Here is a 26,557-nt window from a genome sequence, read left to right on the forward strand (position 1 = left end):
AGCTGATGGTTTCACCTGTATGTCCTCATTGAGGATAACTAGAATGTATTAATGTTTTTCCACTGTTTTCTGGAAAATATCATACTATCACTCTATCTGCAGAGGTGTTCTCTGCCCTTTCCAATACTTGATGATTGGGCACAGCCATACCTAGGGACATTTCAGTTTGTTTAAAATCCTGAAGTGGTGAGGTGCGTCTGTGCTGTGAGACGTTTGATTGTGTGCTGAATGATAGAAGAGTGTTCCTTTAAAAGATTCAGTACCAGCAGGTCTCACCTTCTTGTTCTTGTAAAATGTTTAGGGTATCTAAGGAATAGGTTAAAATATTTGTCTTATTGTTGTCTGATGTTAGTTCAGATGGCTGGAAGTAGTTGGTTGTTGTTTCTTCTAGAGCACACATAGGCTGTCTTTCAATTTTCTTCTTGGCAGATATGTCTACAACTTCAGATCAGTGAGGTTGTTTGTCTGAAGGGTCCTTTTTTGACTCCAGCCACTCACTTTGCAGATTCCTCTGAATGTCTCCAGACCCTGCCCTGAATCTGATTTGACACTTTTGCTTCACTAGAAATGTAAGCAATCCTCTAATGTTCATGTTGTGGTTTGAACATTAAGAAAAACACTGCTGTTTTGCGTAAGGCCCATGATCAGAACAGGATCCTGCCATTTTGACTCTCAGCAGCTTCAAAGGTTTCTTGGAATTCAGCCACCTAAATTGAGTGACACATTGAAATGACTGGCTACTGTAGGGCAGCTGTGCTGAAAGAGTCTTGATGCTAGTCAGTACTTGCAGATCCCTGGAGCTTGAAATGACTATGCAGGTTTCTCCCGTTCCAGCTACAGACTTTATTGCTCAGCAGAGCTCTTACGGAGCCCAAGTGATTTAGGATTTACGTTCCCTGTGATCATTTTGTAGAACTGGGGAACTTTCTCCAGGACACGCAAGCTGCCTTCCACAGCATTCACTTACGTGGCACTTCATGTCACACTGTTTTTGCCACAGGTTGTCTGTGGTTCCAAATACACTAAATAACCATATGGATAAAAATTCTGCAGTCATCACTGAATTCTCCATTGACAGGACTACCGAAGACCTACAGTAGAATGCTTTTCCTTACCAGTACTGTCATCATCATAGACACATACCTTCCTGTTTATGTAATTAACTTGGATACCTTGTTGGGTCAGTAGAGATGACTATACTAAATGTGAATGTGCTAGAGATCTGAGCTTTTTTTGAAATTGGTCATGCCTGTCAACATCAAAGACATCATAATTAGGTGCTATTGTGGTCTGTTACCAGCGTATTGCTTAAATAATTCCATAGCATCAAATTCCACTCTTATGTTGGAGGTGTTATGGTGGTTCAACCTGAGGGAAAATATTAAGCCTGCTGTCATGTTTTTCAGACACCACCATCCAGATCTTGATCATCTCCCTGTACCTTCATGACTTTATGACTCAAAGTAATAGTGCAGACTGACTTTTCATTAGGAGGTGGATTTCTGGTAGTAGCCAGACAGATGAGGCATTTATTTTAGAGCTAAGCTGATCAGATTTTCCCATGTGAAATACAGCTGGGTCTGTTTTACATTTACAAACTTTTCTCCATTTGGTTTGATACTGTATTATTCTATTTTAAATTCCTCAATGACTTCTGCCCTTGACTTCTGGTGTAAATTTATCTATTTTAGCTATCTGGCTGAATCAGAGGTTTTACAGAGGATTTTTACCTATATTAAACTCTTGACTTGGCTTCCCATGAGGAAGGCATTTCAGTCTAGTGGCATCTGCTCCATATGTACCTTTTAATGAAAATAGCTTTCCTCACATCTGTTAGGTCTGCTAAGAATAGAAGAACTTGGGAAATTCAGATCCTCCCACTCTTGGATGATTCCTTATTAGGAAAAAATCATTTGTATAAATTCAACTTGGAGAAACAAAAGTTGTCTCTGTGCTTCATTCTGATCAAGATGTCAGTAAATGTTATTGTGTTTTTGGGTAAGACAAAAAATCACCTCTTTCTCTTCATAGTAGAACATACCAATCTGTGAATTTCAGCCTGAAGACTGTAAACTCAGCTTGTTTTGACAGCTGTGTTGTAGCTCCCACTGGCAATTTGGATGTATTTTGTAAGGCAGGTGACTTTTTGATTATTCAAAAGGAATGCCCCCATTTCTGAGATCTGCAGAATTGCTTTGCTGGCCTGTCTTTGTTGAACATAATGCCATCAAAACACAGTACCAGGGATTTTTTGCACTGTACATCAATGCACCGTTGTCTACAAGACAAGAGAAGACTACCTGTGTGCAGCTAGGAGGTAACTGATAGGTATTGTCCCTGTGTCACTTACAGTATGCTCCCTTCTCTTCTGTCCTGAATACCCTTTGGGAAAATCTGTGATTTGCAAGAAATTGAGTCAGTGGGGCAAGTTTAAGCTGGACAAATAGAGTATTAGGACATGCCCTCTCTCAGTGCCGTTAAGGCTGAAAAGTCATCAGTTCAATTGTTTGCATGTACACATGTCCACGTTGTAAATATAAAGACTTTCTGATTTCTTTTAAGTAATTTTAATTTTGAGTTGGCAGTTCTTGACTTTCCTTTTCCCAAATAAATGATAATAGTGTGGCTATTTCTATATAGCCATAAAAATATCTCAACAAAAATACTGTTCTGTTATTGTGAATTGTCTTCCCATACACTGAAATAATGTTTGGTCTTTCCAGAATGCTGGTGGTCTTCACTAAATTTGGGCATGTTGACTCCCCATTTCAAATTGAGCAGGGTGTTCTTTTTTCTTTAAATGTGATAAAAGGTCTTGTTAAGGTATCAGTTCTTCCTTACTGTATTTTTTTCTTTCTGCTTTTCAAGTGCCCAAATCTAAAGATAAGTGTTTGGAATTCACGCTTTTTACCTATGCACTCTGTAGAGTTCACTGATGCTGTAGTGATAAAAACAGTAGGTTTTCCACAAGGGATGCCCTTCCAGTTTAGTCTTTTAGTTGGCTTGGCTGTAACGGATATTTTACTTTTTGGATGGAACACTTTTGGTTGGTCTGACACTCTTGGTACTGTTTATCTTTTAAGGAAGGTATATTGTGAAACTGGAATCCTTGCAGTGTTTTTCTCTACGAGCTTTTGGTTAGAATGAATCACATTCAGTGGTCAAAATCTAATGTCAGTGTAACTTCTGAGACGCGTTCCTTTACTTGACATTAACAAAGCAGACAGTGAAAGTACACGTTTACCAGACAGCACACCCTTGCAGGTACCTTTTGATTTATGCTGTATTTGAGAGAAGAAACATCTCTGCTGTTGGATAAAGGGCTGTGAGAGCTACGACTGGATAGCTCAACCCAATTGTCTCTGCCCATTTGGACTTGCACATAGTGAGAATTTTCTTACGGACTATTACTTGAAAAATAGAACAATTTGCTACCCATACACTGAGTTCTCTGATGTGTGTAGTCCACTTGCTCTTTAGCCTTCTACTTCAACCTCCCTTTCTAGTTATCTGTATTGTCTGTATTCAGGATTCCACTATGAGGACGTAAGTAGACTTATGTACTTATATGTTGAGTATAAAAAAAGTATAGGGCATGAACATAAGCCTCTCAACATTATGACACTTGAATTTTTAGCGTCTTTTATGATAAAGTGTATGGAGTCTACGGTATGAATATATTTGTAGACTACATGTCACAAAGCAAGCCATATATTGCTAAGAGAACTCTCCATCTCCTCCCTTCTCAGTTACTGACTTGGCAAACAGGTGAACAAATAGTACCAACAACATGCGTTGTACATGAACTATGGATTTCAGAGTTTTTAAAAAACAATAATAAAAACGAGCCCAGTGGCATTTCTGTTGTGTTTCTGGTTTTTTAGATTACATATTTCTGCATTCATCCTTAAGACTCACATACAGAACTTCTTAATTTGTTGTAGTTCAGCTGGTTCTGTTGAAAACATCTTTCATGCATATGTGCTTGCTCATGTTTGTGATCTAAAGTACTTGATTATTTAAGTTTCAAGAATCTGCCTGTCTGAGAAGCCAAGAGCCAATAAATGATGCATCATCTGATGGTTCTGTTGTATCTTGAGTTTGGCACTATTTAAAATTGATGTAACTTATACTTTATTTTGCTAGTTCCCTTGGTTTGATAATAATGATCGTCTCTGTTGCACCTTGAGTAGGGACAAATATTATCTGGATAATTTCAATGGAGTTTTGTGATTTGTCTAGTCTAGGCTCAATTTTTTCCTGAATGGAGATCAAAATTTAAAATTAAGAGTATTCTACTCAATATGCTGAGTAGTAGTTGTACACATACAAATCTAGTAAGTGATTTGTTTGAGGAAAAGGAGTTAATACTGGCTCTTCCTGATGGAGCTGGGAGAATGGCTTTGTGACACTTGCTTCTGTCCTGTACCTTAATACTCTTTTAGGTATTTATTCCTAAATTAGGTGTAAAGTTGTAAGGGCACTACATTCATTTTAGGTGGGTTTTAGTTATTTCCATTAATGTTTCACTGTGAAATGCCCTATTTAAATTCAAGTCCCATTATCCTTGCTTACCTGCTCGTAAGTGAGAATTTGACCACATTATGGGATGCTGTTTCGTGGATGAGGAGTACAGAATATCTGCCTACAGTTGGTACTGAGCTAACATTCAAACTACATACATTTGAGCGTTTTACTTTAGGACTAGGCTGGAGGCAGTCTGTGGACTAAAGCTCAGTAGTAGAGTTGATTTTCAACCTAGTTGCATCTGAAAGACATCCTGTTTGTATGCTGTGCTCTGCGATGCAAACCAAAGTATGGTTAGTGGAAAGGATTGCTTATTTTACTTCAAGATTTCTGATCTGAAGTAAAATGCAAATGGCATGTGTACTGCAGTAGGACATCGTCAGGTGGTTGCACTGCCAGGCAGGCATTGCAGAAGTGGCTTAGCAGCATAAAATGTTAACTCTACTTGATTTTATTTTCTACTACTGTCACAGTAAAACCAGTAAAATAGACTGTAAATGCCATCCTCTTCTGCTTCTATATCAAACCCTTTGGATTAGACAGCCTTCAGTATCAGTTTAAGATAACTTGTTTGACTTTACACGGAAATGGATGAAGAGTGTTACCATTATCCTTTTCACTGAGTCTATTGTGGGATAATCGACACTAAACGACTTGTGAACATTGAACTGTCAGAGCTATTTTCGCATTGATAGACTAGATATGGGTTGAGAAATATTCTGTAAAACCTTAGGTATCACTGTGGTTTGGAGGGGAATATTTCCAATTTAAAGGCAAACTTTTAAGGCCACTCTATGAAACCTATTACTTTGTAGCAGAAGTGCTGATATTATTGCTTCTTTTCTTGCATTGAGGAGTACTGATAGCTGGAAACTGTAGCATGTGTTTTTTATTAAAAACAAAACAAAACCCAAAACCTAGTTTAGGATTTCAGGAATTGCTAAGGCATTATTGGCTTGAATCTTACCTTGAGAAGGGAAAATACAAGTATGGGGAAGAAGGTGTTAGAGAATTCATTAGTTTGGTGAGAAAACAGGGATAGGGAAAAATGAGGGAAGAAGCTCAGAGAAATTTGACACTAGTGTTTCTTGTGTGTAAACAGAACCACAGAGCAGGGAGGGGAAAAATGTGATTTTTGCTGTGGAAAAAGGAAAAAGCAAGGAATGTATAATGCCTGGTAGGGAGAAAAGGAGCAAGAATGGAGGATGGAAAGCTTCTGGGATTGCATGTGATGCCAAACCTAAAAAATGTTTGAAGGTTTCTGTGACAAAGTTGGAAGGATGAGCAGTACATTGGAAACTTGGGAGATGGAGGAATGTAATTTATTGAATGAGTTCGATGTTCCTTGATTTAAAGAAGCAATAAAATTTGGAGTCTTGTTGTTTGAGTGTAGTAAGTAGTGTGCAAAGTATCTCTGGGGTGGGAATTCAGTGACCTAAGTTATATGGGAAGACTGAAACTTCTGTTGAAAATCCCTGACCAGTAAGCCATCGGAAAAGCCAAGTCTTCTGCATATGATCTACAGAAGCTACTGTTTTCCTGAGAGTATTGTGCTTTACCTAATTAACTGTATAATGTCCGGTAGTATAGGTGGGTATGAATACTGGTATATATTCACGTATGCTATATTAAGTGTTTCATAGCTATTTCAAAATGTTATTTTTGCGCAAGTTTATAGTAAGGTCTTACTGAAATCAGCTTTTAAATATTTGCACCAGAAAATGAGATTTACCTTGTTTTGGTACATCCTGAGTTACACAAAATTTGTGCACTACTTTTATTACTTTGCAACTACTGGGTCATAAACTTGGATTAGTTTTATAGGATTTGGTATATGAGTTGACAGATGTGATATATGATGACACTTTATCTTTTATTGCTTACACATACTAGTTATTGGGAAAAGATGGGGGCAGTTCGTATTAACCACAAGATGGGATTTCAGTTGCTTACCCAAGTGTGTCTCATTCATTCGTTCATTTGCTATCAGTTATAGCAGATATATTGCTTATTCAAGCCTGTCACACCAATAAATCATTACAGATTGTATGCATTTGTACAGTGCCAAAGTGTAGCATGAATTTTAAAGGAAATCTCCTATTTTCTTTTCAATCAGATGAGCAACGTGAAGAGACTACGGCCACGGCTCAGTGCTATTCTTTTTAAGCTTCAGTTTGAGGAGCAGGTGAACAACATCAAACCTGACATTATGGCTGTCAGTGCTGCCTGTGAAGAGATAAAGAAGAGTAAAAGCTTTAGCAAACTGCTGGAACTAGTATTGTTAATGGGAAACTACATGAATGCAGGTTCTCGGAATGCACAAACCTTTGGATATAATCTCAGCTCCCTATGTAAAGTGAGTTTTGAAATGTCTGTGTTGAGTATTACATTCACTTTTTCATTTGTTTTTATTACGCTACTTAAATACCTTGGTTTGATGTTTTTCCTGCAGTTAATTCTTTGAGGGGTGGGGTTTGGTTATGGGAAGGTCATATCATAGTAGTGTTGTAGTCTACATGCCTGAGTACTTCTAAGGCTGTCACATTTTAATCTATTTTAATACAGTTATGTTTTCTCTTTTACATATATTTTGTCCTTATCTTACTCTCTTTTGTGGTTGCTCAGTTTCATCAGTTCTCTGTTTTTTCTAATTTTCCTTACTTTTTTACTTTTTCAGCTTTCCTATAAGGTATATAGAATACTTTCCTGAGTGTTAATTTAAAAACAATTCTAATCCTAATTGCCTTCCTCTTATTTAGTGTTTTTATTGTTTTTCCCTGTGCCCTCTGGGAGGTCACTGCAAAATCTGCACAGAGTGCACGTGTATGTAATAGTCCTTATGAGAAAGGAATTATTTGGAAGTTTGTATGTACTTTTTGTCTTCTCTCAGCTTCTTTTATCTTTTTACACAATGGAGAAAACACAATATGTTAACTCTTCCATTCTTTAAAATAATCACCCTTGCTCTGCCATGTTTCAGAACAATTCTTTCATTATGGTTTTCGAGTGTTGAATGCGACACCTATAACTTCAGTATTCATAGAGAATAAGTTATATACCTTCCCTGGTGTAAAATAAACATTTAAGCATCCATCAGCCACCTAGTGAAATACAGCGTAGACGAAATTATTGATTTAAATATACAATTTGTTTAGAAATGTTCAGAAGAAAGATACTGAAGGTCCTCTCCTCTCCGGTTGGGTGCATTTTCTTCTTAGGTATGATTTTACGAGAACCTGTCCTAGGTCTGTATTTTTAATGTACAAGGCAACAATAGAAGGAAAATACTTATAAAAACAATATGAAGGTAATTCTTACAAACATTTTGAAGAGCAGGATCAAAATTCAAAAATTATCTTGGAGAAGATGAAAATTCTGAAGACAACTGTGAAGTACTACACAAAGGAAAGTGAACCGATGTGTGCAGATAATTAAAGTAAGGAGTGAATGGCTAGGCAGAATTCCAGAAAATGGGCTTTAAGTTCTAGCTAACTCTACAGTAACTCTGGCATTAAATGCATTTGATAATCTAGGTTCTCATAGTTACTTAGATTTGCACACTTACAGGTTATTTAGCTTTACAACATTGTGTTGGAGGGGAAAAAAATGTCTCTTTTAGTGGACCTTCTATGTATTATGAAGATGGTAATTATCTACTCATTTCTTGGTGCTGATAGTTTTAAGTGAAATCTTGTCTGAATTACTGCAGAAAATGTAAGACTGACTGGTGAGAATCCAGATCATAGTAACATGTAACACTTTATGCTGAGGAAAAAGCGTTTGGATGTATTTAGTTTAGAAAAGAGAGGAGAGGAGCATGAGAAGTACATGTGTCCTTTTGTTATTAATTTATGATAAAGAAAGCATTTGAACATTTGTTTTCTGTGTAGCAAAGGTAGGAGGTAGGCTTTGCTGGTAAGAAAAAAGATTTGCTTACAAGTTAAGAAAGCTTTCTAACTGTAAGGATAGTTAAGAACTTGATAGTGAAAAAGATTGTGGAAGGCTTTTGAAATCCAGGAATAGTAATAATTCTCAAAGAGTTGCCATGAGGCCAAATTAAGAGCTACAATAAATAATATTTTGAATAGAGTATTTAGTTAACTCATTGGGAAGTGCATGCATGTTTCTTAGAATCATGGAATAATTCAGGTGGGAAGGGACATCAGTAGGCGTTGAGTCCAACCTTCTGCTCAAGAGAAGTGCTGCTCACTACCAATACTCTATAGGTGAAGTAGATACAAAGCTTATAAGGACCGAAAAAGTAATTTCCTCCCTACTATCAAAATGCTTAGTAGAGTATAATTTTGACATTGTATCATGTTATATGATTAGAAATGGTGATAGTGGTTTACTCCTTTCAGGGCTTCATTAATTTATGCATAAATATGTATCATAGTACTCAGTATGTTTCACTTACATAAGAAACATGCAAGTAGAAAACCAGAAGTTCCAATGACAAAGACTTCATATTTATTTAATTTGGCATCACTCCAAGTTGCTAGCTTGTAAATACCAGACCACGGTGCTTAAAAACTTTTCTAGGGGGAAGATAATTTAACCTTGATAGTAGTTGAATATGAGCGTATTGATGTCACCGCCCATAGCACAGGGGTTGGACTAGATGATCTTTAAAGGTCCCTTCTAAGCCAAATCATTCTATGATTAGGAAATAAAGACCAACTATTACAGATTTTGCTGGGAGGCAGAACAACTATAGCCACCTTAGAGATCATGTGTAAAATTCCAGATGTCTTCTGCTAGATATCCCAGGACAAGCACAACCTGCAGTCAACTACTTGTTCTTTTGAAGTCTGACGATTTTTTGGAGAGAGAATCACTGGGCGTTTGCATTTACTATCCTACCTTTTTAGTGAATTAATACTACCAGTATCATCTGAGAATGTTGTATTTTTATATCATCCCAGACAAATACTGAAAAAGACCCAGGTATTCAGCATGTCAGCCACAGTTTTCTTCCTTCATGCTACGTGGTGGCATTCCAGTATGTCAGCAGATGTGATGGAGAATTGAGATCTGATTTCTATTACAATTTTTCTTGCTTGCTTCAGTATTGAACAGCTGGGTTTTAGAGGTTACTCTGGACTACCCAGTCCAGTGTGTATCAGGGTACTAGTCACCAATTCCTAATTCACCTCATCCAATTGTGGCCTCATTTAGGAAGTCCGTGAGTGCCAAGCCTTCACTGGTTATGAAATTGTGTCTTACACAGACAGATCACTTTGTCTGGAAACACAGAGGTAAAACTATGTATGTGTAATTTTTGGGATTTTCTTAACTATGTGTAGTGTCTTGGTTAATGCTTTATCTTCTCTATTCTGAGAATAATAAACTGGTTCAACTATGAAAAATAATAGTATTAAAACAGGAAGAAACCCACCCAAACCAATATTCCTTCAAGGCCCAAAACTAGAAGGCTGCAAATTGCAGGCTAGTTGGTCTGCACAGCAGTTTTCAGTAGGGGTTCTGAGAACCAAAGAAATTTGCAGTGGCTTCTGTCTTTCAATGATGTTGGTTCCTGTAATATTTGAAGAATATACAATTTATCTGCTCTTCTTCACTGGTGCCCAACTGTGCACAGGGAACTATAAGAATTATACACTTTGCAGAAGACAATTCCATATCATGCCTTTTCCCTGCATCACGTAGAATTGAACCGTAATGGTTGTTCTGCATCAGAGAACGTGTGCATATTCTCAGAAGAGGGATATGATATTGGTGTGCTAATAATCATTTATTAAATACTGATATATTAAAATTATATGCATGTTTATAACACTGGTTTATCTTTAGAACTAACTTTTGTTAACTACATGTATTTTAAGCAGTGTCACATTGTAGAAATTGTGTGATGTTTCAATTATTGAGACATTTCTCACTAAGATTCCCAGTACAATAGAAGTAACTTATCTTACGGTACTGCATACAGTAATGACCCTAGAATATATTTTTTGGTTTTGATATATATGTGGTCTATTTTGTCTTTATTTTGAAAATTATGTCTCACAATATTATTAATTCACTTGTCCGAAGGAGTACATATACATTATGGAAGAGTATATCTAATCATATTTATTAAGGTAATATCATTTTGATTTTTGAAAATAACCACTGGCTTTTTAGTGAAGTATGAAACATCAACCTCAGTGATGACCACCATCCAAAATTCTCCGTTTTAATTTGCATACAGTATGGGAAAAAGCAAACAACATACCCTAATGCGTTTTTAAAATCAGATCAATAAAGTGCCCTTTAAGTGATCTCTGAGGATATTGGGAAGCACAAAAAGTGTGAAAAGATCTCTTTATAAGAAATCTGCAACCATGGGAAAACTGTGGTTATATATTTTTATATAATATTTATGTATAATGTGTACTATATATGTAAATATACATACATGTTTATATATATTAAATTGGGATTGATCTTGCTCTCAGTTCCTTATTGAGAAGTAATTCCCATGTAGCTCTCTGTCTGATTTTGAATCCTCTTCGGAAAGAAAGGTGATTTTTCCTTTCTGCCTCGTTGCTGTAGTTACTCTTATGCCATTGCGCATTGCTTATCACTTACATTTTTCATAGTAACCAGACTAAAGAACAGTCTTGAAGTTGAAGCAACCTAACATGAGTTTTTTACTTGTTTAATGCTAGTTGTAATACTGTGCTAAAGACTTTCCCCCTGATATTCAGATGTACAAGTCTGTGTGCAGCTGTGGCAGCCCTTTAGTACGTGTGCATACTTTGTATGTGCCTATGAACATGTCTACTTTTTCTGTTAAATTGTTTTATGCAGATATAGTTTTTAGTGAAGAAACACTTTAATATGTCATTTTAAAATTAAGTTATATGTTATTTCCTATTTCTTAAAATCTCTCCAATGATTTAAGAGTGGCTCAAATGGGAGACTACAACAGAAACATGTAACTGAATGTTGTCAATTGTTAGTGTTTTTGCACAAGTAGATGCAAGTTTTAAAGTGGCCAGGCTTAAAATAATTTTGTATGTATAAAGGGTTCAGAAAGAAAAGTTTGTGCTTAAGAATTTTTGAAGCTGAAGTTTTTAAACAATGAAGCCTGTGAACTCTTTTTTGCCCTACTGAGAAATGATAACAAGAACTTGTACAGGTTGAGGTTGTAGCTTCCACTGCATAAATATTGTTAGGCTAGAGTTAGCTTTGCACATGAGGAAATCATGTCATGGAGTGAATATGTGCATTGCATATTGTTAGATTTTTCTGATTTAGCTCTGATTTTTTTTTTTACACTTTCATAACTCTAATCACGGTTTTGCAAATATTCCTATATTGCTTAAATAATTTACATCTTTAAAAGCGAAGTGTGTACTGTTTTTGAGTACAGAACTCAAATAGTGTATAGAACTAAAAGAATATTTAATATGACCTTTCTAGAGCCTTTTAGCAAGGGTGGAGATGAAGCATCCCATTACTTAGGGTATTCTTTAAAAGATCTGTACCAGTTCCACAGTTTGTTCTTACCTTTCTTGGCTTCACAATTAATTATATATTGGCATATATTAATTATCCAAATAGTTAGAAGTCATCTTATTCTTAGTCTTTTAACATTTCTTTTTTTCTCTCTAGCTGAAGGACACGAAGTCGGCAGATCAAAAAACAACATTGCTCCATTTTCTTGTAGAAGTGTGTGAAGAAAGCTATCAGGATGTCCTGAATTTTGTTGAGGATTTTCAGCATTTAGATAAAGCCAGTAAAGGTTTGTATAACTGACTAAAAGTTTTGCTTCTGGTTGCATTGCAGTGTCTTTCGTGTGAGATGATGTTTATTTTTTACTAATATTATTTTTAAAATAGTCTTTAACAGTCTATATCATAGATTAGGTATTTGAACTGCTGCGAGTGGTCTTGAAGATACTGGTTTGGTCCTCTAATGTTCACTGCAGAACTTCCCATTCCATTGCATTTCTTATAACATATCTTCTAGAATCATTGTCCAAAATAGATTTCTTTTAACATTAACGGATCTTAAACTATTTCCAACTTTCAATCTTTTATATGGTAAGTGTAGTAGAATGGCTTAGTGTCTTTTAATTCAGATATACAGAAAGGCTGTTGTACGGTCACTGAGGGTTTTTTGTTGTTGTTGGGTTTTGTTTCGAAACACGAATCAGAATGCTTTTTTCTTCCCTGTGTGTATGTTTTTCATGTAACAGTAGCATTGGAAGTCTGGAAAAATACATTCCTCTTTTTACTGCTTCATCATGCAGTGTAGAATATGGTAAATCTCAATATACGCAGCAGCAGATTTTTTTCAGTTAATTTCTTAATAAAGAATGCCTTCTCCATATTTTATCAAAGCTTAAGTAATTTAAACTGACTGCGCATGGAGTTAGAAATTGATGCCACCTCAGCATTGTCATACTCTTGCAGGAAAAGATTGGATGGACTGTCTCGGTTAATAATTTCCTAGTTTATGTCAGTTTGGAGAATATCACTGTTTATCTGTATTGCTTTGTACAGTGTCTCTCTTATGCCTCACTCCGTCTCCCTGCCACAAACTACAGCTTTGCAAAACCTGCTCCTGATAGAGAACTGGAGATAGTGGTCACTCACAGAGTTTGCTTTCTCTTATCATGGTTTTTAAAGTTTCCAATTTTAGTTGGTGCATTATAACCACTTAGAAGTTCAAGTATTTTTAAATAGCTGTCAAATGCTTCAAGCCCTTCATCCAACTGTTTGTACTGGTAATAGAAGTTTGTGCTGTATTTGGTATTTTATGCATTATTTTCATACAATCTAGTGTTAACTGGCCAATGCTTTATTTGTTTTGTTGGTTTTTTTTTTTTTTCTTTTCATTACTAGCATGTTATTGGATCTATCGTGGTTGAATTTTGTTATATCAGCCAGAAAAACTAAAATGTTCCTATTAGAAGCCATTATTTCAGTGTAGACAGTCATCTCATTTGAAGCTGCTGATTGTCTTCTGGAAGGTTTCTGAGGTATGAAGCACTGACCATTCAAAGAGTAGTCAGTAAAATTATCAGTCAGTCCAGGTTTTCTGTTCTTTTTTTGGTATCTGCTATTGACTAGATGAATCTTTGATCTCACTCAGTATGTTGTAGGATAGAAATCAATGACCATGTTTTCAAGTTTATATACTGAATTATTTAAGTGTGTTATGAGGTGTATTTTGTATTTCAGTTTTCCTGTGTGAAAAAGGCAAAGGCTGAGGATGTCTTTACCAGATTAGTGTATCTGTGTTTATTTCTACTTGTTCCTCTACCTGCAAAACGCCATTTTACTTTGAAAGAGTCCTGCAATGGAATTTTCGAAAATCCAGCAGGTCCCAAAGACTGCATGCAGCTCATGGGTGTGTTGGTTTTTGTGGTTGTTTTTTTGTTTGTTTGTTAGGGTTTTTTTAACCTTTTAGTACTTTTGCAGAAGTATATTTTTATAAAGCAAGTTGATTTAATTATGCACCAACTTTTACACTGTAAATTTGTAACTAGGTAGCCATTTTTGCTTGAACCCACCAAAAGGTCACTTAAAAAGAAGAAATCTGTGAATCCGTGGTTGTGATCAGCCATATGCAACATAATTGACTCACTTGGTCTGATGTAACTTATATGCTGATGAAGTCTAACAATTTGACTGAGAATGATTTGCATCGAGGCTTCTAAAGTGAGCTGGGGGTCACAGCAGATATTACAAGGCATCATTATGGCTGCTAGGGACAGTGATAGTGGGGAAGTCATCAAAAATCTTTTATCTTGATGACCATCTAGTCAAATATGTTTATTCCAGAAGAAATACTGATTGTGTTAGAACAGAACTTGGGTATTGAGGGCTTAGAGCGTCTCCTCCATTCCAAGAAACTATACTTAGCACTTAGTAAGAATGCTCCCTCCTGGGCTGTATTTATTGGAGGCAGTTCAGACTTCCAGTAAATTTAGAAAACCACTGGATCCAAAGGTTGCATCTAAGGATTACAGGCTGCTGATAGTACAGAAGGAGGGAAGTCAGCTGGGTTTTTATTGTCATACGGTAGGAAGGTTCTGTTTACATATATACTGCTTTGGTCAACATTGTTGTGTGAGGAGATACATCTGTTTTTTTCTGGTTTTGTATCATACTAATACAACAATCAAATTTTCTGTGAACCATATTGGTTGTATTTTGTTCCAGTATTAGTTTCTAAATAATTTTCTCTACTTTTTGTCCTAGCAAAGGTTAGGGCCTTGTAGAGGTGGTGGAATGCCATTCCCTTCATGGTTTCTCTGAACTTGGTGCTATGAAGTAATTTTGAAAAGTAATTTCCAAGAATAAATCATTGAAGTTTGATAAGAATATTCTTTTCTCCCGTAACTTTGTTGCAAGCTATTTTTTTAATTGGGCTCTTTTTATTTCCTGCCTGCATATTAATTTCTGCAAATACAATAATTTTGCATTTTATATGTAGCATAAAGGTATTATTTGCAAATGCCCTTTAAATTATAAATCACAATTAATTTAGCACAAAGCTGTGTAAATGCCATTTGAACAATATTAACAGAAAACTTTTAAGTTGAAGACACTGTATAAAAATGGAACTATGCTATGCATTTATTGGTTTTGGCTTGATCACCAACCAGTGATTGTTCAATCTTCTACAAGTTTCTTAAAACAAGTTACTGAAAAGATGTTTTTCAGAATACTTCCTTGACATGACTGTCCTTGTATCAGCCAGCCCATTTGTAGCATACCTTCAGTCTTCTTTTATTTTGTACTTGCTCATAACTCAAGTTGTTTCTGATTCAAAATGGTGAACATTAGAACATTATAATGTTTAGCAACTCATTTTCTTGCTATCCTTTTTGGAAGAAACATCCTTGCTCCCTTCATTTTATTGAATATTGTCCAGTAATTGTTATACAGTAAGCTGTTGACATAGCCTGCAAGACTTTAAGTGCAGTAACAAGGTCTGTTAGTTGTGAAGCTACCATGTATTTTATGGCATTTTGTACATGATAAAACATTCAGAACATGTAAATTAGTTATTGCATTAGAAAAATAAATTTCAACAGGCGAGCAGCAAGCATCATGTGACCTGTGCAATTGTAATTTACTTCAGGGTATTCAATTTGTTTTTTCTATTATGTGCCAAAGTTTTGGTTTCTACTTTTGTAATACGAGCAGTAGGCTTAATTCACTGTTACAGTACATGAATTAAACATACCTTTTTGCTTTGAAGTATAACAAATCCTGGTTTTTAAGTACTCTTAGATCAGCAGGAGGAACTTTCATTGCAGCTAATGAGCTTCCTGATATGACAGTTCCTGAAGATTCATATAATTAAAGCTGTCTCTCCTTTAAACGTAATGACTTTCCTGCTTTTCTATTAGTATTCCAGACAAAAAATATTTTGGTAATTTAGTACACTTTACTAATTTCTTATTTTAGGGTATTCTAAAGATTTATATTGCATTTATTCAGGCTGCTGTTTTATTTGATTGACTCTAATTTACACAGACCTTACACGTAACAGGTATAGAGTCTTCCTTTCATATTGTAATAACAATATAAAACTGCAGGCTTTTCTTCCTCTAAAAGTCGTTAACTCGTTGCTTTACAAGTAACGTACTCATTTTCTAATTTTTGAAATTTTATTCAGTTTTTCTCATAATTAATTTCACTTTTTAAAATAATCTAGGAACCAAATTATAAATGTAAAAAAAACAGAATATGCCCACCTACAACATTTTAAACCGTTGGGACAGCATGAGAGAACAATATTAATACATATGCTATAAGCAATCTATATTTCAAAAGCAAAGGGTTTTTTCCCTATTCCAGATTTTCTAAAACTCCATGACAGATTTCTCAGTACTATTAAATAGCATACTTTCTCCAGTGCATTTCTTGAGCTTTTTTTTTTTTTTGTCTTAGATTGCAAATTTACAGGGTGTGTTTTCAGGGAGTCGGGGTTGCTGTGTTTATCTGGGTGGGGTATTTTGTGCTTTCAGAAACCATTACAAGCTTCATGAGTTACTCTGTACTGTATTATATTCAATCAGTATTGAAATCAACAGATGGTTTCACTATCTTGCAGATTACACCAGTTTCTAAGTTCTTGCAGGCAAGTAATAGTGTGGAATGGTAGCCTATTCAGAGCTTTACTTTGAAAAGTGTTTGTAAATAACATGGTAACAATTTTATCATAATTATGGTTGGGTTTTTTTTGAGAATTCCTTTTCTGAAATGCAAAGATGCTTTTCCAATTTTTTATGTTTTGTATGGAGCGTTTCTCTGCCTTAAATGATAGTTTTCACGGACGATGGCTATGAAGAATAACCAGGAGACTTGCTACCAATGAGAAGTCTGTTTTTAGAAGGCCTTTTTTTTTTTATTCTACATCTGTTAATTGATTTTCTATTTTTGGTGGCTGGGATAAAGTTAATTCTCTTCACTGTAGCGCCTGTAGCAGTCAGGGACCTTTCCAGCTTCCCATGCTCTGCCACGTGGGCAAGAGGCCGGGAGGGGAGTGGGGCCACAGCCAAGTCAGCTGACCCCGACTGGCCAATGGGATGCTCATTCCATACCATGTGACACCGTGACTAGTACATGAATGGGGACAGCTGCAGCTTGGGGTCTGGCGGTGTCGGGTCAGTGGGCGGTGAGCGGCTGCGTCACGTGCGGTTTGTTTTGGTTGTTCGTTCCCCTTCCCTCCACCCTGGGTTTTGCGCATCTCATTGTTTTCCTTTCCATTGCATTTTTGTTGTTGTTGCTGTTGTTTTGTTTTAATTATTAAACTGTTCTTATCCCAACCCACGAGCGTTACCCTTCTGATTCTCTCCCCCGTCCCACTGGTGGCGGAGTGAGCGAGCATCTGTGTGGGGCTGAGTTGCCGGCTAAACCACAGCAGAGTAAAAATTGTTCTTCAGAGTACTGAAAAAGGAACAGTATCCTTGCTCATTCTCACATGTAAAGTAAGGGCATTAGCCTTAAAATAAATACTGAAGTATAACAAAGTAATGACAAAGAATTCCATGTGGAAAAAGGGTTTTGAGATACCTTTGTTTAAAAAGAATAAAAAATATTAAAAAGACATCTTTTTTCTTGCTTTTTGTTTTCAAGACTGAGAAAACATTTAATGTTTTTAGCAATTAATCTTAGAATATTATAGAGCACTAAGCAATAGAGGAAATTATAAATGAAATATTTGTCCATGAATGCAGTACTTAGATTAGAAGACTCTTTCAAGTTCTAAATCATGTGAAAGTGATTCTTATACAAGACTGAAAAAGCATGTTATTTTGTGGCTACTGTTTTTTGAAATTATTTGAAGAGAACTTGTTTTTAATCTTGAATATCATAGGCTAAAATATATATATCTCTATTTACCAGAAATATTTAAGACATTAAAATGTGCTATTCCAGCATTTAAGACACCATACCAGGGGCATTAAATATTTGCAAAGGGAAATTCATGGTGGTGTGGTTTAAGTACACCTTTAAATATTTCTACGGTTTGGTGTTTTTTGATGCTTTTTGCACCCCTGTTTATACCTGTAATGGATCCACATCTCTGGCTTTATTGGGATACAAGTCCTACATCAGCACGCTATGGACTTGCCATATTTATGTCTGAAGCATTTTATAATTACTTGAGCCTGGTTGAAAATAAATAATTAAACACGCTTTCTTGTGATGATTTTTTCTGTCTGAGAGCATTTCACAATATAAAAGTTTTGGTTTTAAAAGCTGAAGGAACATGCAATACTCTTATGTATTTATTGCAAATACTACCTTATTTCTTTTAATGTTTGTGGCCTTAAGTTGTGCACAGTACTGTTACTTCGTGAGTAATTTCAAGATACAATTATGCAATGAACTACTGAATTCTAAGTGAAATATTCTGTTTTCTTTAGGGCATAGAAATATATGCATCTCTTAGAAGCATGAATTAGCAAATCAATAAGAGTTTGAGTATCTGCACATTTTTACTAAAACAGCACTTCAGTCTAATATGATATTGAAGTATGTCAGTAGTCCATGGAAGTAACTTGCTTTCTGTATCGTCTTCCAGTGATCCAACAGTTAAATATAATGGCCAATCCCTGATGCAGTCCATGAGCCCCCAGTTATTTAACATGTAGACAGTTTGATCTGTAGACAGATCAGGATTCAGATAAAGCTGTTCAATACTTTTAATTTCATATTTATTCAACTGGGTAGAAAAATCTGGATGTTGCTGAGAGATTTCATTGTCATATAGTATTTAAAGTGATAGAGTAAGATGAATCGAATGTTATTGATACTCTATAGGGGAAAAATGTAGATACCTGCTAAAAGACAAATAAAAAGGTATCAAATGGGTCATGCAGAAATCAGTTGCACAGATTTGGCAGAAAGAAAATGGCAGAAAGGGCAATGGAATAGAAAAGCTGAGTTAATTTTTATGATTAAGGAATTGTTGCAAGTGCATATATATGTATGTGTGGGCTTGTGTGTCTTGCTACCTGTATATCTGTTTCAGGGAATTAGAGATTACAGTGGGAGGATTATTTAGAAAACTGATAAATCTGGCTGGTTTAAAACTTTTATTTTAAACTTTACCAGACTGATATTTGTTAACATTTCATGCTAATGGTTCAGTCTTAAAGGGCCCCCCAGTTTAAGGAGGATGTGGAACTGCTTGAGCAAGTCCTGTGGAGAGCTACTATGATGATCAGGGGACTGGAGCATCTCCCTTTTGAGGAAAGGCTGAGAGACTTGGGTTTGTTCAGCCTAGAGAAGGGAAAACTGAGGGGGGATTTCAGCAATACTTACAAATATCTAAAGGGTGAGCGTCAGGATGATGGGACTAGACTCTTTTCAGTGGTGCCCAATGACAGGACAAGGGGTGATGGGCACATGTTGGAACACAGGAAGTTCCACCTTACCAGGGCAAAACTTCTTTCCTGTGAGGGTGCCAGAGCAGTGGCACAGGCTGCCCAGGGAGGTTGTGGAGTCTCCTTCCCTGGAGACATTCAAAACCCACCTGGATGCATTCCTGTGCCCCCTGCTCTGGGTGTGCCCACTCAAGCAGTGGGGTTGGACAAGATGATCTCCAGAGGTCCCTTCCAGCCCCTACCATTCTGTGATAATTAATCACTATCACTGCATATTCAAAGCGGTTAGTTGTTAACAATCGCATCCCAAATTAGCTGTGAATACACAATACACTGCAGTTAGCACAGTACTTCATGGTCTTGGGTCCCCAAGAGTCGAGGTGATGAGGCTCAAGAGCTCTTCAGTGAGAGGAGCCATAACTGATGTGAGGGTTGTCTTTCTCTTCCCTCCTCCAAATTTGGTTTCTTATGTTATGAGATGATTCTGCCTCTTGGCAGCTCTTTTTCCACCGCTGTACAACACCAGAGGATATTACTTCCCTGTGCTGTGGCAGGTGCCATATCCTGTTGCTTGGCCATTTTTTCCTGTTCCCTTAGCAGCTGCTGCTTTCTTTCAGTAGCAATCCAACGATGAATAACTGACCATCAGTGAATTGTTTGTCATTTTCAGCTACAACTTTTGTCCATATTTTCAAGTTCTGAGCTTAAAGTGTACATTGTAAGAAAAGACTTGTGGTGTCAGGCTCCATTTCACCCAGGAAGTTCTCAAAAGAAGTTTTATGACGAGTCTAGCAGGCCAGGGCTCATGTGTAGGTAGTATAGGGCTCAGTCAGTATAAGGTCTGGGGCCTATTCTTACTGATGGTAGTACTGTTATTACTAGGGAACTGGGTACAAAAATGCATATGCTACATGAGTGTGCTCATATTTGAATTCAAAGTAGGAGAAAATGAATGAAATCCTGCTCAGAGACCTGCCGCTTTCATGTATGCGACTGTATTCTGCTTTGGCTACAGAAGGGAAAGTCTGAGGGCTCAATAGGCAATGGCATTGTCAGAGCTTTGGGAGAAAAAAGGGTTTCAACAAGAGTGTTGCAGCACATCTGTTATATGCACACACACCCCCAAAACAACAACAAAAAAAAGGCAGGAAATCAGAAAATGGCTTTAGAAAACAAGAGAAAACAACATCTTGGGAGAAATAAAGAATAAATATTGTATTTTCAGTCTTCTGTGACACTGAGTCAGTATATCCAACTAGATGTTATTCTACCGTTAATAGATATTTCAGGCTTTTGCTGCTGTTTACAGAAGCCTTCTAATATTTTGCCTCTGGAATATTTCTGTTAGTGCTTTAAACCATCTGACAATACAAAGAGGGGTTTTTTTGTTGGATTTTTGGGGTTTTTGGGGGGCTATATTTTGTCACTCCACTTTCAAATGCTGCATCAGGAACATGTTGGCAATTTTAGAGAATTATTCAGTAAACTGTCCATCGGTCTAGTATGAAGTTCAAAAGGCAAAAGCAATAGTGTTTGTTTTTTTTTAAATATAGTTTTCTGCATCAAGCTAGAGATCAGCTTGTCACTGTCATTCTCTCCCCTCAGAATAGAGGGGCCGGCATAGCACAAGGAAAGCGAAATATCTGTAGGCAAGATGAAGATTCTCATGGTCTGGAGATTGTGACCATCCAAGAACATTGTCATACAGGTTGGGCAGCATGTAGGATTTCTGAAATACCAACTGAAATATCTGTTGCAAAAAGTAGCAGGATTACAACAATATAAATGAGAGAGCACACAGGTAGTATTACTTTGCTTTGGAGAATTGTTTCTAGGATTTAAGATAAAACAGGTGTAGTCTCAAAACAAGATGAATTATTGCTTTAATTTTAAGCAAGAATAATGATATGTGGATGAGGAAGAGGGGAGCAAAATGTCTCTATAGAAATTTGTTGAAAGAAAAAAATCAGAGGACCGTATTCTCATATTGTAAATACCAGTTTCCATTTCTGCATTCTGAGATGTGGAACTAAAAGTTTAGGAAATACATTTTTTTTTTTTTTTTACCAAGTTTTTCTGTGGCTATAATAAAGTTATGTGACTACAGAATATTTAACAAACTGAGGAAAAAAGAATGATTTGGGCAATTACACATTGCTTTGTCTGACCTTAATGATATGAAAGTTTGTAGAGGAAAGAATAATCAAACATGAGGAAGTTAATGAGAATATCATAAAATTAAAATTATTTTATTGTTAGTAGACTAGGGTGCTAGCTTTGACTATTAATATTTTTTTTTGGACACAGGAAATCTGTGTTGACTTCAGGAAAGCATTTGATACTGTGTAAAATGGGAAAGTATTCATTAGAATAAAAAGCGATAGAAACGTAAGTACTGCCTAAAGTGAATATGGCAAAAAAAAAAAATACAGTTATAGTATTGAACCAATGAACGTATCTGACAAAGGGTTAGACAGCTTTGCCAGCTGAGAGGAGGACAGGGTTGTCATCACTGAATGATCCTGAGGAAGCAGAGTAGAAGTAGTGAAAATCAATAGTATGGACTACAAGATCATGCATCTTGATACTGTAATAAGAGCTTTGCTTAAGAATAAAAGATATTTTATCATAAGATAATCAGATAACATATTTCCAGTAGAACTGTAGAAATAGTAATGCAAATATTAAACGGCCTGGTGAGTCATCACCTGAAATACTGTGCAGAAAGGTTTTAAAACAGAAGCAGGTGAAGAGGCTTCTGGAATAATAATAGCATTAGAAAACCTGTATCAAGAGAGGATACTTTAAGAACAAAGTTTCTTTAACTGTGAAGAGCAGAAGGTGAGGAAATCTAATTATTGCCTGTTAAAGTATCGGGAGCCTTTTTGAAAATGGGGTATGAGAGTTCAGAGGGTGTGAGTGAGAGAGATCGAGCACGCCTGCATTGTATTCAACAAACAACTTGGTTCTGTGGGCTCATTAACATTTGAAACCCCAGTCTTTGACTTTGTTTCCCAACTGTTTATGAGATTTGCTTACTTCAGTTTGGCTTATGGTTATTGTCCCAGGCTTGAATCATCCCAGGATTAGGGATCAAAGTTAGGCTGGTTTTTTTTTTTTCTTTTCTGCCATTGTTCTGTGTCCCTCCAGGTTTTATACCCTGTCTTCTAGAGGAGCAAAAGGGAAGGTCGGGAGGTATTTAATCTGATCTTTTTGAGAGAGATCTGCTTATATTTACAGATTTTTTTATCATCTGTTTCCACTAAATCGGAAGTTGCAAAGACAATAGTACCCAGTGAATACCAGCACGTTGTGAGCTAGCCTCTGCTTGAGGCTGTTGCCAGAAATGTAGTCTTAAAGGAAAATACATCTAATAGTTGTGCATTGCTGAAATCAAAGGAATGCTGAATTTTTATATTCAGGAACAACTTCAGATCATGATAGGTAAAAAAGAAGGGAGAGAAGTAAAGGTTCTTGATCAACTATGTAACTGCTCAAGGTTAAAAGAACTGAGGTGATAGAAATAAAAAATTGGCTTTGCTGAAAGCAAGAATTTAAAAATCTCTTGTATACAACCCATTAATCAGCTTTAGGTGCTGAGATTTGTTTGGTTTTTTTTTAATATGGGTAAAAAAATATAGCTATAACTCAGCTGCTACCTGCAATTGACAGAGGGTTTTTTTGGCGGGTGTGCTGCTTTTGGCTGGGTTAGAGTTAATTCCCTTCACTGTAGCTGGTAAAGTGCCGATGGCACACCGATGCTGTAGCTGCTGTTAAGCAGCAGCTCAGTGTCGCCCAGTAGCACCTGTAGCAGTGAGGGACCTTTCCAGCTTCCCGCGCTCTGCCACGTGGGCAGGGGGCTGGGAGGGGCGGGGCCACAGCCAAGTCAGCTGACCCCAACTGGCCAATGGGATATTCCATACCATGTGACACCATGACCAGTACAATAATGGGGGCAGCTGTGGCTTGGGGACTGGCGGCGTCGGGTCGGCGGGCGGTGAGCGGCTGCGTCACGTGCGGTTTGTTTTGGTTGTTCGTTCCCCTTCCCTCCTCCCCACGTTTCGCCTCTCTCATTCTTCTTTTCATTGCAATACTGTTGTTGCTGCTGTTATTATTGTTTTATTTCAATTATTACACTGCTCTTACCTCAACCCATGAGCTTTTTCTCACTTTTAGCCTTCTGATTCTCTCCCCCGTCCTGCCAGTGGGGGGGGTGAGCGAGCGGCTGTGTGGGGCTGAGTTGCTGGCTGGGACTAAAGCACAACAGTGTGTTGGGTTTTGTGGCATTTTTTGTTTCCTATATACTTGCTGAGTCTCATCATTCTGACATTTTGTAAGTATGTCACTTCAATTTTTATGCTGTGAACTCTTTTTATACAAGACAAACTATATTGTGAAGAATCCTATTGATAGTTATCTTAAGCACAGGTATTATATTCTGTGTTTCTTAGCAGCTTTCTAAGTAAATCAGTGTTAAAATTGTGTTTGCCAGCCCTCAAAGGCTTTTTATGACAGCAGGAGTATTAAAAACAGGTTTGTTTCTGGAATCTGTGAGGACTGAAACACATCTGTAGTCAACATTGTCAGTTTCTCATTTTAGCTCTGCTTCCCAAACAATGCAGTTTCTTAACTACTGAAGCCAACTGACCTACCTGGTAGTGGTTTGGGCTTACCAATTGCTGAGCAAAAATCTGCCAAGTGTAACATACAACTGGAAAACAGTGGTTTTGAGTAAACAGAGGCTTTTAAAAACTGTGGTTAGACACTAAATGATGAGTTATAAGTTATAATATGAACATACATTTATATTCCTTATTCTTTTTCAGAAAGATGATTGTCTTCAAATTGTTTGGATTATATTTTTTTAAGTTACATTAGCATTTTAACAGGTTGCCATTGATCATTTTATAGTATGTTAACCTTTCTACCATGAATGGGATTGTAGTTGCTATGCAACATTTTACTCTAGTCATCTGGGGACTCTGTCAGGCATTTATGAGAGAAAGATGTGTTCAGTGTGTGTGTCTTGTATTTTCCATCACATAACTCTACTCAGTGGATCATGGATCCACTACAGATCCTGGTAATATTATAGGACTACAGACTTTCTCCAGGGATTTTTTAGGTGAAGTTTAAGGTAGCTTTACCTTTATAGGTATTCATAATAGTATATTATGAATTAAAAATAATTTTTCATTAAAATGAAACAAAAAAATCAAATAATTTCAAATTTTAAAAAAATCATTAGACTAAAAATCAGAGTATGTTCTTGTCTCTCTCTATATATTGTTCCTACGGAACATACTTAAATGTTAAGTGTACTTCATAAACAATCAGGAAATAAGTTTTAACTGATTCCAGTAATATAAATCCAAAATGGAATACCTGCTAACAGGAGTTATCCTCAGATTACTTCTATGGCCTTAATATTTTAATCAACTCTTTACAGATCAAGTATTCAACCTCCATGCATTGCTTAATGGACGAAAGTTGTATTCCTCCCTTTCTGAAAAAGAAAATTTGCACTTTTCTACATCCTTCTATAAATCCGCGACGTTTCATCTCTACTCTTTTTCTTATTCCTAAGTCCCTGTTTTGCTCTGCCGCACTCTCTCAAGTGCTTGCAATTCCCTCCAGCTTGGCACGCGCTTCAGCTCTGACAAATTCTGTTGTGTTTTTACCAGGCATCATGCTTTCAAACTAGGGAACAGAGTCTTAGGTTTCATGTGTAGGTGTTTAATAACCCCATTTTCTCTATGTTTTGAGGGTCTTACTTTCTTCATGATCTTCCATACAAATGTTCGTATTTTCTGTTTAACAGAATGAGATTGAAGAAAACTTTGTGGTTCTTGAAGTAGCTTCAAAACTTGTCCTTTGCTTAATTAGAAGAGACAGACTGGCGTATGTATGTCTCCGGTTATTTAAAACAGACTGTTAATAGCAGTGCAAAACATTAGATGTAAAAATAAACCAAAACGCAGTGTTCAAACAGCATACATCTAATCAGAATAAGGCAACCGTGTAAGAGAGGGGAGCTGTACGTTGTGGAGTGTTCCCCTCGTCTTGTATTGTACTTTGTCCAGTGTGCTTTTATTTCAGAATTGAAAACATAGTATGCTGATTTGAGTAAGGTTTTAACTCGTGTATTTTATAAACAATGTTTCTTGTTTAAGGTGTTAACAGAATGAATGTTCTGTATTTTAGTCTCAGCAGAAAACCTGGAGAAGAGCCTGAAGCATATGGAGAGGCAACTCCAACAGCTTGAGAAGGATTTGCAGACTTTTCCAGTTCCTGAAGATAAGCACGATAAGTTTGTAGCAAAAATGTCAATATCCTTTGGAGTATTGTTAAAAAAAAAACAACCACCAAACCCAAACAAAACCAAAACCTCAAAAAAAACCCAGAAGTAATTTAACTGCATTACCTTAAACTTTAAATCTCTTTGCATAACTTCTGTCTAGTCTGTAGCTTTTTTTTTTTGAAAAATATTACTTTTTTTCCCCTCAAAAACTAAATACATGAGCAGTCCAATTAAAGGATTTGTCTGTAGTGGATAGAATGAGGAGAAAAATGCTTTATTGACAGGTTTTACACTGTGTATAAGTTTCTTAACTTAGTGAAAAGTAGTTATAATAGGAACATGAAGCACTTTGGTGTTAAATGATTTTTTACGTGAGAATATTTTAGAAAAAAGATATCTGTCACCCTGTGTTTATCTGTTTTCTAGTGTATGCGTTACCACTGAATGTTTTTGTACATGCAACCGTAGAACCATAAAATGTCTTTTATTTCAGAAATGAGATTCATAGCATGTAAAAACTGGTTTCTGGTCTTAGTTTTGCCAAAATTCCTTTTCTCACTGTTTATTCCAAATCCTACAGCCAACTTCACTGCCCCTCTCTCTCATAAGAAAGCCTTGGGACATGAAGATACTTATTTAAGGCAGAAAAAGCCATTCTTTCACTTAAACTTCCCTACCAGATGAGGGTCATATATGGTTAGCACTGAGACTAATCTGGAAGCAGAAATAGCAGCAGATAGCGAGACAGGCTGAAATTTCCTCTGCAGGCATGGTTAGGTTATTACCTAGCTGGAAGACTACTTCGTTATGTACAAAGGCAGGGGCACTCAGGAGACAGTCCTCTTGATTAATCTCATACTATTAAATAA

General features: G+C 36.5%; 1 protein-coding gene across 2 annotated transcripts in view; it reads left to right on the forward strand.

The window, feature by feature from the left end:
• The window catches only part of DIAPH3 (diaphanous related formin 3), a 245,183-nt gene that overhangs the window by 122,912 nt on the left and 95,714 nt on the right, over positions 1-26,557 (forward strand). The window contains exons 21-23 of one of the 2 annotated variants that reach the window (XM_064440776.1): positions 6,644-6,883; positions 12,145-12,274; positions 25,592-25,716. In XM_064440776.1, coding sequence (XP_064296846.1) covers positions 6,644-6,883; positions 12,145-12,274; positions 25,592-25,716 — 495 coding nt within the window. Of the gene's footprint in view, positions 1-6,643; positions 6,884-12,144; positions 12,275-25,591; positions 25,813-26,557 lie in introns of those variants that run through there. The other variant, XM_064440775.1, reaches the window with a different exon arrangement.

This window comes from Phalacrocorax carbo, chromosome 1 (genome assembly GCF_963921805.1).
Source record: "Phalacrocorax carbo chromosome 1, bPhaCar2.1, whole genome shotgun sequence".
In the NCBI taxonomy this organism is placed as follows: Eukaryota; Metazoa; Chordata; class Aves; order Suliformes; family Phalacrocoracidae; genus Phalacrocorax; species Phalacrocorax carbo.